Source organism: Tenrec ecaudatus, chromosome 12 (genome assembly GCF_050624435.1).
Source record: "Tenrec ecaudatus isolate mTenEca1 chromosome 12, mTenEca1.hap1, whole genome shotgun sequence".
In the NCBI taxonomy this organism is placed as follows: domain Eukaryota; kingdom Metazoa; phylum Chordata; class Mammalia; order Afrosoricida; family Tenrecidae; genus Tenrec; species Tenrec ecaudatus.
The window spans coordinates 107,310,736-107,325,431 of NC_134541.1; the positions used below are offsets into that span (position 1 = coordinate 107,310,736).

Genomic DNA, 14,696 nt, shown 5'->3' on the forward strand with positions numbered 1-14,696 from the left:
CAGCTACACATGCACTCATTCACTGTCTCTGAGTGTGTATTCAGGACTCCTGGTGGCATAGTGGGCACATGTTGGGCATTGTGGTTAGCAGCTCAGTGCTAACTCATTAGACCACTACACCACCAGTGCGCTTCATTCCCTCACTAGTATTTCATGTTGCCAGATTTGTATCGCGGTCACTATAAAGATGGTGTGCTTGGGGGAGACATCTGACCTCCACCTTCACAAGGGGAGCGGAGGGGATTATTGTTAGCATTAACAGCCCAAGGCTGATCTTATGAGGTGCCTCCTTTCTCCAACCCATTGCCTATAACTGTGACAGCAGCTGTCCTTCCTGTGAAACTCTCCACTTCTTTCCTGGGCTCGGCAATTCATTATAATAGACCATACCCTCAGTGATGGGTTCACTAGGGTAATAACAGGTTACAATTTAGAATCAGAAGTGACTCCGGATACAGTTCTTTGATCAGGACAGCCTTGTCTCAGCCATGACCACAGGCACGCCTCTCTCGGGCCCTCTGCCTTTGCTCTACTTGGGGAATGTTACACTCTTTAGCTTTGCCAATAAATGCCCAGAAGCTCCTCATTCTGCACACAAGCCTCCTGCCTGACAGCACTCAGCTCCCTCAATCAGTGGGTAGAAAGCTCCTGCTCGTCTCTTGGTTCTATGGCCTTTGCATTCTTTCTACTTCTCTGCTGCTGATTCTCACTCTCAGCAGTGTGACAGCCCTCTGTTTCTTGTGTCTACGAGACTCCCAGTACAAGGACCCCAGATCCAAAGTATGTGCTTTGCTCCTGTCTCTTGGTGCTAGATAAGTCTCCTTGAGTTCTGGGACCAGAACTTTTAGGGCTAGCAGAGTGGCAAAACTGGCCAATCCCCTTGTTAGAGTTCCAGTTTGATATGCCTTATTTGCATGAACCCACCTCCGCAAGGATGCCATACACCTTATTTACATCATTAGCAAGCTATCCAATCCCCTTGGTGGGCCACATGCACTTAATTTGCATAGGCCCACACTGTCATTTGGAGGGAGTTACAAAGACTGGCCAAAAAAGCCATATTAAGCAATTCACTGTATAAAAATCATCATTATTGTTATAAAACATCCTTATAATGACTATAAATTAATGTTGCCTATTCTAGAGCTGTATGTAAATAGGACAGTATAGTATATATCCCTTTTTTATCTGATTCCTTTTGATCAACAGCCTATCTTTGAGGTTCATTGATTTCTTTTGGCCTCTATCAGCAGTTCACTTTCATAGTGGATTAGCATTTCACTCTGTGAATGTGTGTGGCACAGTGGGCCACACCACTGAGCTACTAACCACCAAGTCCACAGTTTGAACCCACAAGCTGTTTGGCGGGAGAAAGATGAGACTGTTTGCCCTCATAAAGATTTCAGGTCTCGGAAACCTCCAGGGGCAGTTCTTCTCTGCCCTATACTTGACTGCAGTGTGTTTGGCTTGGTTTGATTTTTATCCGTTCATTGAGCAGTGCGCATCGAGGTTGACTTCAACATCTTTTAGTAGGTTCAAAACCAAACCAAACCTCTTGCTGTGGAGTCAGTGCCTCTCATGACAACCCTTTGGCTGATGGAGGAGAGCTGAGCGTCAGCAAGTTTTCCTGGCTGCCATCTTTACAGAAGCAGATCTCCAGGTTTTCTGTGGCAATGCTGAGTGGGGTCGCATTGCCAACTTTTAGGTTAGTAGCTGAGCTCCATTCATTGGTGCCGCCAGGGACCTGTTTTGGTTGATTTTGATGTTTGCTCAGCAGTCACTCTTCAACAAACAGTGGACACAGCGTGACAGAGTAGAATTGGGCTCCATAGGGTTTTCTGGGTTGTGATCCTTGTGGAAATGAGCCCTGGGGCACATTGATCCTGTACTCCGTGGCTGATCCCTAGGCTGGCAGATCAAACGCAGCTGCTCTGAGGGGGAAAGACCTGGGTTCGCCTCCCATCAAGATTACAATTTGGAACCCCCTAGGGCAGTTCTTTGCTGTCACATGCGGTTGCAATGAATTGACATAAACTTGAGGGCACCTAACAAGGATCATCTGTGTGTGTGTGTGTGTGTGTGTGTGTGTGTGAGGGTTCCAGTAAAACTTTATTCATAGACTCTGAAACGTGAACTTCATATATGTAACTTTCACATATCTCAAAATATTATTCTTAAAAATGTCTCCCAACCATTTAAAGATGCAAAACCAACCATTCTTCGTGCATGCATCATAATCTAGCCTAGGGACTAGAGTTGGCCCATGAGCTTTAGCTTGCTGACTCTCAGGCTGCTGTTAGTTGCTATTGAGTTGACATGACCTGGGGTGTTGCATGTGGAATCCCTGGGAGGTGTCCAAAGATAAGTAGTTGGACCCAACCCAGCAGGACCTCCAAAGACAGACCAGGTAGTTTGCCTCTGAACAATCACAGTCTTGAAAACCCTATGGAGTAGTTCTATACAGCAGACACGAAGTCACTCTGACCCTTATTCTAGAGACTATCCAAGAACTATCCAGATTTGAACAGACCTTAAGGGTACTTGTAAGTGAGACAAAGACAGACTCAAACTCTTTGAGTAAAGGCATTTGGCTGCTGTTGGGTGGGGTGGAGCCGGTTCTTACCCTTGGTAGTGTCCTCCCTGCCTCCCAACCCATGTCGGCGGAGTAGAGTTGCCCAGAGTCTTCTTGGCTGTAATCTCCATAGCAGCAGACCCCCATGTCCCTGTCCCACAGAGCTGTTGGATACGCTTTCCCCAGCATCCTCTCACTTAACAGCCCAGCTCTTAGACTTTGGGTACCAGGCCTCCTACTTATTAGCTTCTAATAGATTATAATGAATTTCACTCTCGGAAACCCTGTGAGAGCTTGCTCTGAATTGGAATTGACTTGATGGCAATGCATTTTTTGTTTTGTTAAATCAATTGTAAGGATTCTTGGTGGTGCAGTGGCTAGGTGTTAGACGGCTAACAGAAAGGTTGGTGGGTCAAACTACTCCAGAGGAGAAGACACCACAGTTTGCTCCTGGTAGGATGACAACTTTGGAAATCCTACGGGGGTAGTTCTACTTTGTCCTATAGGATTGCTATGCAGCGGTGTCAACTGGACAGCAACAGGTTTGGCTTTGGTTTTAAATAGATTGTACCAGTTCACCGTCCTCCCAACAGCTGTGAGATGGTAAGTGTGTCAGTTTCAGCACGAGTCCTCCTAAGCCATGCTACCCATCCTTGTTCTGTGGGGATTTCTTTGGGGGTCAGCTGGGTATTCCTAGTCCTTGGTGGGCCCCTCCCCCTGCCCTATTTCAAGGACCACTATTAGGGGTACATCTTATCTCCTGTGACCTGTGTAAAGTTTTCCCCGAGGCTATTCTCAATAGTGCTTCTATTAAACTGTGCCCTCTTTACAGGCTCCTCACAAGAAATTCTCGTCGAGTCTCAGTGGCAGAAATAATCTCACTTCTCCCGAGCAGTTGGCTTGTCTTTATTTTAAGAACAGTGTAGACTGGGCAGCTGGTCAAGTGGCACACATGTGTGGGATTACTATACGCCTTGCTTGGTCTTGGACGAGCCCTCTTGGTGGCTCCGTTTTGTGCGCCGGCCTTGGTTGGGCAGCTTCTTCCAGGCCATGCTTTCAGGTTGTATGCTAAGAACCCTGGGGAGCATCTTGGTTCTTTTCTGGGACCGAGTGGCCTGTAAGAAATCAAGGCTCCTTGTGCCAAGCTCTGCCAAGCTCTGGGGGCACTTTGGCTTAGCAGCCCCACACTTGTCCCAGCTCTATGATTAGTGGGCCGACTAGTGGGAGAGGGAACCCTCTGTGACCTTGGCCTCCTTACTGGGTGACTAACTGGACTCAGACCAGTATGTAAAGAAGATGCAAATCCTCAAGCAGCCTCTTGGAGCCTGCCCGCCAAGCTGTCCTTAGCCTTGGGTCTCCTTGGCACAAGATCCAAACCACTCTGCCCCCACCAGAACCCATCCCCCATCCCATCTTCTTCACACATCACTGTTGGCCCTAGAGGCTTGGCTGTCTTTTTCCATTTCGCTGGAGTTCTTCTGCCCACCCACTCCCTGTAATTCTTGGGGTGGGAACAGGGCCACACTATGGCATCGCCCTCCACTTTCTTGATCCCCTCGCTTCTCCTGTCCTGCTGAGTCGCAAGTTCCCTCTGCTGATTGACAAGAACACATGTTGGCCGAGAGGAGAGGGTAGGACTGGGGGCTGTGGGGCAGGATGGGTCCTAAATCCGGCAGCTGGAGGAAGGAACCAGCTCCCCACAGTGGCTCGTCCCCCACCACACCCTGGGGGGTGAAAAGGGGCTGAGGGCAGCTGCAGAGTTTCCTGAGTCGGCCTAAATCAGAGACTTCCCTTGGGGGCAGCCTGGCTGGGTGGGCATCCTGGAGATGGTATGAAAGGGGACATGGGCAGGGAGCCGAGATGTTTGTGGGTATGACTCTTGGAGATGGTCCCCCGAAACTCCCATCTCTCAAGGAGAGTTGTCCCCTCCCCTGCAGGAGAGGAAGTGGGTGTTCTGAAAACTATTCCCAAAGACAGCGGACTCAGGCTCCTGTGTCCTTGTGGGGATGGGAATGTCAGTGGGGTGGGGGGATGGCTGCTTGAGATGAGGGAAATGGCAGAACCTGTTCTCCATGGGGGTCCTGGTGGTGCGGGTCCCTAGTTGTCTGCATTGGTTGACATGGTAGGGAGGGTCCTACCTGACCCCTCAGGAGACTGAGGTGCAGTGAGACCCCCTGACTGGTCCAAGATCACGGAATATGGGATTGAAAGGGAAGTGGCAAAAATAATGAAGGTGGGGAGACCCACCCAAAACCCTCCCTGAGGTGGCCACGATAGGGTGTGGCCAAAACCCTTCCTTCCCTTCAGAATCCCCTGGCTTCCCAAGAGTCATTACCCTCCCTGGGCGCATCCCTGCTGTTCAGACTGCCCGCTCCTCAAGGACACCACTTGTGGGATAAATCCCTCTCTGTGTGCAGTGACATTGACCAGCTCACATGATTCTGAGATAAGGATGTGGGCAGGGCTGGACACTGCAGCCTGGAGGAAAGGCTGGGGGGCAGAGTTAGGAGGAGTCCTTCCCCTTTCCCCCTCTGGACACCTGCTCTAGAGCTTTCTGTAGGTCTCAGACTCACGGCAAGGAAGACATGAACATGGGGATCTGATCTCACTACTCTAGTTCACCTCGTCCACTGTTCTGAAGAGCCCTCCCCCAGCGAGCTAGGCTTGCCCTCAGCGCCCACACAGACTGGGTCCAGTATTTCCTTCTCCAGGTGGGATCGTAGCCCCCAATACGCATGGGAGACCATGGTATTGACTTGCCAATTTTGAGGACCTTTTTACATTTTGCAAGGAGCCCTGGTGGTGCAGTGGGTTAATAAGCATTATACTGCTATCCAGAAGGTTGGCAGTTCGAATCCACTTCTTGAGGGAAAGATGAAGCTACCCTCTCCTGTAGAGATGTACAATCTCAGAAGCCCTAAGGAGCAGTTCCTTGTCCTGTTGAGTCCCTATGACTCAGTGACAATGTTGGCACATTCTATAGGACAAAAATTTCCCTATATGCTTTCCTGTATATAGCTATAGGAGCCAGCCTGCATTGAGCTGCTACCCACAAGTTCACAGTTCCCACCGCCAGTTGCTCCAAGGGCAAAAGATACGGCTGTCTGCGCCTATAAAGATTTAAAGTTTCAGAAACTCAAAGGGGCAGTTCAGTTCTGTCCTATAGGTCCCTATAAGTTTGAGCGATACAGCTATATGCTTCTCCTTCACTCCTACCTTACCCTGGGGTGGATGACCCACAGACTCAGATGCCATTAATGTCCATCCCGGGATAGCCCTTTGCTTCCAAGACGCTGCTCCACTTCCTGCCTTCATAGCCAGATGTGGGAACACCCAGATTCGGAAAGCACCGGACCTTTACCAAAAGTTTTCTGCTTTAAAATGTAATTCACCAAACAATTCCTCCAAGCCTCTGGAGTACAGAGGTCTACAAAGTACAACCGAAACACAGCTTGCTACCTGTTGTTGTTTTTTACATTTTTCTTGTGAAACCTGTGGGAGGTGACAGGTGACACCACAGGGGATGATATGTGTGTATATGTATATGCATGTGTGCACATATGTATAAAAGCTATGCATATATGTGTGTATATATGTATATATATGTGGTCCTCAAAAGGTAAATGGGAATTGTGCGATGTGAAAAAATTATGCTTGGTTTTTAAAAAATGTTAGACCCAAATAAAGTCATGCTAATTTATATCTGAGCAGGAACTAGTTTGAGACATTTAGAAGGAACCAACATTAGTTTGTAAGAGCCCCAAACAGAACAACACGAACTCTGCTAAAATGAAATAAAAGATAAACATCAACTTTATGGTGAAGCTTGGGCAGAAAAAAAGTAAAATCACTGATGCTTCATGAAAAGCTTATGGGATAACGCACTGTAGAAATCAGCTGCTCACAAATGACACGTCATTGTCAGAGTCGAGATGATGCTGAAGATGAACCCGTGGTGGCAGACCGTCTGCATGAGGTTTTGAAGAAACATTCTTGTGCCTGCCCTAACTGATCAGGACCGACGATCAACAGCACACACACTAGCCAACACCACTGTCATCTCAGTTGGTTCAGTTTACAGACTTTTGCCTGGAAATTTAAAGTTGGGTAAACTTTCCACTTGATGGGTGCCACCACTGTGGTACCCAGATCAATTGTGGACAAAAGCAGTTTTAAACAAGTGGGATCAAGATCCTGAAGCATTTCTGGGAAGAAGCCAAACAGGAGATGAGCTAGTACAATCCTAAAGACAAAGCACAACCAAAGCAAAGGTTACCAAGAGGTGGATGTGGCCTAGTCAAGGCCAAAGCGGACTGGTCCAAAGCAAAAGTCAGGGTGAATGTTTCTTAGGGAATGCCTGAGGCATTTTGCTTGTTGATTTTCTGGGGGGCCAAGGAATGATAATATCTGCTTATTATGAGAGTATTTTAAGAAAGGCAAAACTATAGTAGAAAAAACACCCCAAATCCACCACCACCACTACCACCACACACCCAAGAAAACTTCACCAGAGGTTCTTTCTCCACGATGACAATGCTCATGCTCATTTCTTTCATCAAACAAGAACCATTTTTGGGGAGATTTGATGAGAACGCATTAAGCATCTACTTTACTGTCCTGATTTGGCTCCTTCTGACATTTTCTTGTTTCCTGATCTTAATATCTTCAAAAGACACCCATTTTGCTTCCATTAATAAAGTAAAAAACCACAAAACTACACTGACACAATTAACTTCCCAGGACTCATTTCTTTGCTGATCTGATGCCATTTGGCTGATTCCTACTCATAGAGAGCCCATGTAAGGTGACCAGATTTTAACATTGGTAAAGTGGGATACCAGTGAAACACCATTGATAAAACTCATATCCTGGCGAAATAGCCACATGGCAGCTGAAAACCGTATACCCTAGCTTGTTGTGCATTCTTTCCAAAAATCGGAACTTTTTAAAAAAACGCTGCAGGACATGGGAAAAATTGTTAAAAATCGGAACTGTCCCGCCAAAAGTGGGATGTCTGGTCACCTTATTTTAGGTTTTCTGAGGCTGCCAATTGTCTCGTGAGCAGGCAGCCTCATCTTTCTTTCAAGGAGCAGCTGGTGGGTTCAAGCTACCCACCTTTCATCTAGCAATTGAGTCAGCACGGAGTCGATGCCTAATTCACCTCAGTTCCTTTCCTCCTCAGCCAGCTGCTCTCTCTCAACCCTGGACAGGGACACCCTTCCCTCCACTCAGTCAGACAGCCAGAGTCAGCTCCCCTCAGCTTCTTAGAACTGACTCTCAAGGACCATCATTTGCTCTGAGGATGAAAAAATTGCATCCAAGAGCCCCATTGGACCTCTAGCTCTCCAGCCTCTGACTTATACCAAGACATCAGGAGCACCCATGGGCTCTCCCTTTTCCCTCAGCTCAGCACTGTCTCTCCAGAGGCCCAGGCTGACTAAGGTCCTAGCCAATCAGGTCACATGCTGTAGGTTTCCCTGAGCCAACCATTATGACGTTACTGTCCTGGTCTTAAAACACACATCTCATCCAAACCCATTGCTGTCTAGTGGATTTCTAGAGGACAGGGGAGAACTGCCCCCTTGGGTTTCTGAGGTTTCTCCTGAGAGTGGTTGGTGGGTTCACATTGCCAACCTTACCTTTCAGTTTATAGTGGATCCATTAACCAACGAATCAACCAACCAACCAAACCCAAACTCACTGCCATCAAGTCAGTCCTGGCCCATATTGACCCTATAGGACAGGGTAGAACTGCCCCTATGGGTTTCTATGACTAACTTTTTACAGGAGTAGAAAGTCTCATCTTTCTACAGCTGGGTGGCTGGTGATTTTGAGCTGCCAACCTTGGGATTAGCAGACCAATCAATAACCACTACACTACCAGGGGCCCTTCGATCCATTAACTAGGGCTTCTTAAATATTGACTGAAAAAAACCCAAAATCAAAACCACTCACTACCATTGAGTCAATTCCAACTCATAGCAACCCTAGAGGGCAGGGTACAACTGCCCAACCGTCCAACCCTTGGGTTTCTCAGGCTGTAAATCTTTATGTATAGAAGTAGAAAGCTGCCTCTTTATCCTGTGGAGCAGCTGATGGTTCCAGGCTGCTGACCTTGCGGTTGGCAGCCCAACACATAACACACAACACCACTAGGGCTCCTAAACATTCACCAGGAGCTCTTGATTTGCCTGCCAACTTTTCCATTCAAACTGAGCAGCGTCAAGGTCATTGGTTTGCCCCTGATTTTATACTGAGGTGGTACAAGTACTGAAAAGATTCGAGTTCCCGCCCTCAAGGCACACGCTACTTTTGCCTGTGATCCTAGTCCTGTGAACTCAGTCAAACTCTGGGCCCTGTCATCGGGGCCCTGGCAGCTGGGGCAGCCTGTCAGGGTCTGCGATTCTTTCCCATCACGTCCGCCCAGTTGCCCTAGTGACTGTATGACCCTTCTCCCCCACAGCCGCCTGCCTGCCTGCCCGCTGCCACCAGCTGTATAAATAGGGGCCTGGAGCAGCTACACTCTCTTGGCAGTCACCATGAGGGCACTGGTCCTGCTCTGCTGTTTTGTGGCCTCTCTCCTGCTCTCAGGACAAGCAGGTAAGCCCCCACACCTCTGAAGGGGCAGACCCCAGTTGTCACCCCTAAATGTCCTCTGAGGTTTTCCTTGGGCTAGGTGGGGAAACAGGCTGGCTGGGAGGTGAAGGACAAGGTCTGTGATTCCTGGCGGCTCCTTGCTGGTCTCCTGTGGTCACCCTGTCACCGCTCTCAGTTCCCTGGCCTTTGAAGGAAGAACTGGATGCTGGGAGAGAGCTGGGGGGCAACTGGGAAACTTGTGAGTGTAGGCAGGGGGCCTAGAGAGATGTGGGGTACTTGGGGTCTGAGCCGGGGAGGAGGTTGGTGGCAGAGAGCTGACCTGTTGGGAGGTCTGGGAGAGGACCCCAAAAGTCAAGACTGGAGGGGCTTGAGAGGCAGAATGACCTGGCCCTATAGCAGGGCCATGTAGTTGTGGCTGACCGTGGCAGCTCAATACCATCTGGAACCTGGGTTGACATGGCCAAGGACTAATAGGGGGATGTGGCAGGCAGAGTGGGAAGCCTTTGGGGTACAGGGTGGGGTTAGTGGTGATGTTGGGGCCTGGGCTGGAAACTAGGGTAAGGCAATGTGCAGAAGAACATTGGTGCCCAGCAGAGGCTCCACAAGAGTCGGGGGGGGGTGGGGAGAGGGGTTTCCTCTGTGTGCCTCGGTTTCCCTTTGATATCTCAGCCCTCTGTGTTGCTCAGGGCTGGCTTGGGTTACAGCTTGGGGGTTATTTATAGGCTGTGGAGGGGACACCATGTCAGCTTGCCATCTCTTTTGATTCTAAGTCTCCTGGGACTGGGTTCCCCTTGGAGATGCTTCAGAGGTGTTCTGGGGGTCTCCCCAGGAGCTCAGAACTCACTACTTTGTCTTCCTGTGGCGTGGAGGTTGTCCCCCAGCTGGGACCTGAGTTTTTATCTGAGGCTGCCTTGCACTGGGGCTGGGGGTGGGGGTGGTGGTCTTTTACATCCCTGAAGTTCAACTGCTTGAGAAGAGGGGACCTCAAGGTCACAATCCCAGCCCGGTAGCCAGGTCTGTGGAAGGCTGAGGCTGAGCTGGTTCCCTTGGGGCACAAGAGATCTGAGGTGGGGGCTCTGCCTGATGCCTGTGCTGATGGGCCCTGCCCTTGTCTGCCCTTGAGTTAATTTGGGCTCCACGCGGGGCTGCAGGCCTGGAGGGGTGCGTATCCCAGGCGGCTGTCAGGTGGCTAAGTATGGAAACAGCCTTGTAACTGGATCCCAAGCCACCGCCACCCTCTCGCCCCTTCACAGCCCCTCCTCTGCTGGCCGCCCAGCTGCTGCCATTCGGTGTTCCACGGAGAGGCCCCAGGAATGTTTACCCATTTAGGGACATCCTTTCTCTTTGCTCCCTCTGGGAGCTGGGACTCTACTCACTCTGTGGTCCTGGCTGGGAGCTGGGACTCGCAGTCACTCCATGGGCCTGGCTGGGAGCTGGGACTTGCACTCACTCCATGGGCCTGGCTGGGAGCTGGAAGGAAAGGAGGCAGGCAGGCTCTCAGTGCCAGGACCCCCCCAGGGCTCCCCACTCTGGTTCCTGGATGCCCTGGTGGCGGGGCTCCACAGACCTGGCTCCCTGGCAGGGGTGTTCCTTCCCTCCTCACCCCTGTTTGTCATTTGGCTGTGACTGCTTAACCTGGGGTGGCTTTTGTCACTGCCGTGTTCTAGTTGTAGGTGGTGTGTGTCTCTATAGATGGTGTTCTTTTTCCCTGCCCCCCCCCAAGGTCCTGCCCACCAGAGCGGGAAGCTCCCCCAGCCCCACAGTGATAGTGCTTCCCTGTGGTTGGTGTCCCCTAGACTAGAGTTGAAGTCTGGGTGCCTCAGTGCGTTAAGCCATAACATGCTAATCGAGAGGCCTAGAGTTCGAACCGCCCAGGTGCTCCTTGGGAGAAAGATGGGGCTGTCTGCTCCCGTAAAGATCGACACCCCCTCTGGGGCAGTCCTGTGCTGTCCCCCAGGGCCACTGTGAGTGGGATCAGCTTAAAGGCAGTGGGCTTGGGCTTCTGGTTTAGGTGAAAACCACACGACCCAGTGGAGCATCTTTGCTCTGAACGCTTCTCCAGAGCCCAGTGCTGGGTCTTTGGTCCCCTTGCTATTTCATGTGCCCCTGGTGAGACGGCAGGTATGCCAACCCCCCTTCCTGCTTCCCTGAGGGGGCCCCTTGCAAAGTGGCTCTTTTTCTTTATTTGTCAGGCATTGTTCTCTTGTCTGTGGCCATGTGGTACAGTTTGCCATCTCTTTGCCTCCCTCCTGGGCCATCAGTGCCAGGCCTAGGCCTCAGATTCAGTCACCAGAGCCCTCCCTGCTGCTCCAGTCCTCTGTTACTACCAGGTGGCTCCTCTGCCTCAGGGGTAGTCCTGCCTGAGAACTGGGGTGGGGGGTGGGGGAAGAGGGAAAGGCTCTAGACTAGACACTTCCAAGGTCCTCACTTTTAGATCAGGGACGAGGCCACTGAGAAAGGAAGGGCCTTCTTTCTTCAAGGTCAGAGACTTAGCTAGATTCACATCCAGCGAGTTCTGTTCTCCTACCTCTGAGGACTATCCTCTCAGCAGGGTCCCACCTGTCCCTCCACCAGGGAGTGGGCCAAGAGAGATGGGGCAGGCAGGAGGTACAGAGAAAACATTAAGCTGGTGGCATTTGTTGCTGTAGGTTTGAGTTAGGGACATCTTTGCTTCCTACACTCTGCTGTAGAGCTGGGGACAGACAGGTGATTCTGTGCCTATTCATTCAGTCCTCTTCCACGTCTACCTCCTCTCAACCCAGCTCCAGTCCGAACCCCCACAAATGTGCCCTTCCCCCTACTCTGACATCCTGGTGGCCAGAGCTCAGATGCTCACTGGAGTTGCCAGACAGCGGGGCTGGCTTGTCCTTTATGGGGTGGGGTGTGTATGACCACCCCAGACAGTTTAGCTCTGGAGAGAGGCCGATGCACATTTCCTCAACAGGCCAGGTCACTGTGACAGTCCACAGTGTCAAGGGGCTTGTGGCCGTGGGGACAGAGTGGCCTGTAGCAGCCTTTCTAGCACCCTGAAAGCTGTGTCCCAGCTAGCTTGGTGACTCCTGGCATGGTGCTGCTGAACCAACCCATAGGCAGCACCTCACCCATCATTTCCCAAAAGGCACCTGTGTCCTTAGACATGTTCATGGAGATGTACCTCCCCACCACCTTCCACCTCCACACAAACATTGGACCTTGCTTTGTCGCCTGTGGAACAGCACTTTGGGAAATGGCGAGTCTGCCCTTTGTACATGTATCGTAGTGAAGATCAATCCACTAGTCAATGGCAAGGCTGGAGCTAGAATTGCCATCTTTTCACTCCTAAGCCAGTGCTGGTCAAGGGAGGCCCAGCTGCATTAACTGACCATTTGGTGTTCACTTTGGTCTGGTGGGCAGGGGAGGAGGGCAGACTCTCTGTGATGCAGGAGGAAGATGATGGTCTCTTTTCTTAGACCAGGGCTGAGGGGCTGAGATGATATTTCATCCTCAGTGTGTTTACAGTGCAGTAAACGGGACATCCCTACCTTGTGGTAGAATGCATATAAAATAGGCACATACATGCTGTGTTAGTCTAGGTTGACTAGAGAAACAAATTCATAGATATTCATATATGTATAAGAGAGAGCTTTATATAAAAGAGCAATTATATATTGAGAAAACATCCCAGCCCAGTCCAGATCAAGTCCATAAGTCCAAGATTAGCCTATATGTCTGGTACCAATCTATAAAGTCCTCTTCTGATTCATGTAACACATGTAATGATGCCGAATGCAGGAAGATCACAGGCCAGTGGGTGGAAAGTCTTGTGGATCCAGTGGCAGTGGAAACATCTCAATGCTGGCAGGAGTCTCTATGTGGCTTCTCCAGCTCCACGGCTCTAGTGTAGCTCCATGTATGTGTCTTGTCAGCAAGAATGTTTCGCAGGGAGTGAGCATGTGTCCCACCTCCAGCGAGCTATTTATTCCCATAGTGTTTCTAAATGAGGTAATCAAACAGCGGCTTGATTGACAGGTTAACCTCCACCCCTTCACTCTTAATAGTCTCAGGTTGAAAGTAGATTATGTAACTACCAGACATACTCCATAAAGAAGGTTCTAGTAAAATGAGGTGGGTTCAGAGGGAGTGTGGGGGGGGGGGTTATTTGTAACTGAGTGGATCAGGAAGTGTCTTAGTAATGGGAACATTTGAATGGGACTTTGAAGTAGGGTTTGGATGAGACAGGTGGAAGGGACATCTGAGCAAACTCATGGAGTGGAGATTGAATGGATCTTGGTGAGAAAGGCTGCAATCACTCACTTGGAGATAGGATCCGCAGAGTGAAGGAGGGCATTCTCACTATTATAGGGTTGATGCCAACATATAGTGACCCTATAGGACAGCGTAGACCTGTCCTTGTGAGTTTCTGAGACTGTGCCTCTTTATGGGAGTAGAAAGCTTTGTCTTTCTCCTGAGGTAGTTTCGAACTGCAGACCTTGCGTAACCATTGTGCCACCGGGCTTCTTGAAGTAGGATGTTAAGGAGTGTATTTAGAGGCTGGGCTGGGGCTACAAGTGTAAATGGCCTTAGTGTTAGGCTGAAGAGGAGGGCTTTCTTCCGTAGTCCATGGGTCATTGCTGAAAGCTTCAGAAGGGGTAGAGTGAGAATAGAGTGAGTAGACAGCCAGGTTGGCAATGCAGCTCAGAGGGAGTGCCTTATCTAGTGCGACTGTAACAGAAACGCCACAAGCATGTGGATTTAGCAAACAGAAATGTGTTATCTCACAGTGTAGGAGGCTAGACGTCCAAATTCAGGGTTCCAGTTACAGGGGAAGGCTTTCTCTCTCTTTCAGCTCTTGGGAAAATTCTTGTCATCAATCTTTCCCTGGGTCTAGATGTTTCTCAACACCGGGACCTCAGCCCCAAAGGACATGGTCACTCCAGTTCTTTGTCTGGTTCTCCTTTCTTGGTGTTGGGAGATCTTTTGATATCTGTTCCCTTGTTTAATCTCTTATATCCAAAACGATGAAAAGAAGATACAACCTGATCCTGTAGATTACACCCTGCTTCATCAATATCAAAGAGCTTAGGATTTACAATGCATAAGATAATTACTTTAGGTCTCAAAAATGGAGGATAATTACATAATCCTGAGAATCACGGGTTGGCCAGGTTGACACATTCCTGAGGGAACATACAATTTAATCCATAACGGGGTGAGCTCAGGTGTGGGTGTAGATCAAAGGAGAACCTGAAGTAAAATTGCCTGTACTTTTCAACTCCTGAGCCAGGGCAGGTTGGGAAGCCATTCTGGGTTGACTTGAGGTCAGTGGAAGAATGCTCTTGCCAGCAAAAGAAGCCAGGAAAATGATAGAGAAGAGGAAACATGAAAAGTTCACTATGGGTCAATGTGGATTTGGAGGGATATCAGTGCCATCTGGCTGGAGCTATTTAACAATAGTTGGAAAGGTGGGATTGGAGTGTAGGAGGGAGTCAGGTCTGGGGGTCTAGAAATGAGGTTTCATTTAGGTAAAGATGAGGGTGAGGCTGAGGAC

General features: G+C 49.7%; 1 protein-coding gene across 2 annotated transcripts in view; it reads left to right on the forward strand.

The window, feature by feature from the left end:
* LOC142462457 (sarcalumenin) overlaps window positions 1-14,696 on the forward strand; it is a 52,236-nt gene that overhangs the window by 2,055 nt on the left and 35,485 nt on the right. For both annotated transcript variants that reach the window (XM_075564353.1, XM_075564354.1), the window contains exon 2: window positions 9,036-9,172. In XM_075564353.1, coding sequence (XP_075420468.1) covers window positions 9,112-9,172 — 61 coding nt within the window. In that variant the 5' untranslated portion in view covers window positions 9,036-9,111. The remainder of the gene's footprint in view (window positions 1-9,035; window positions 9,173-14,696) is intronic.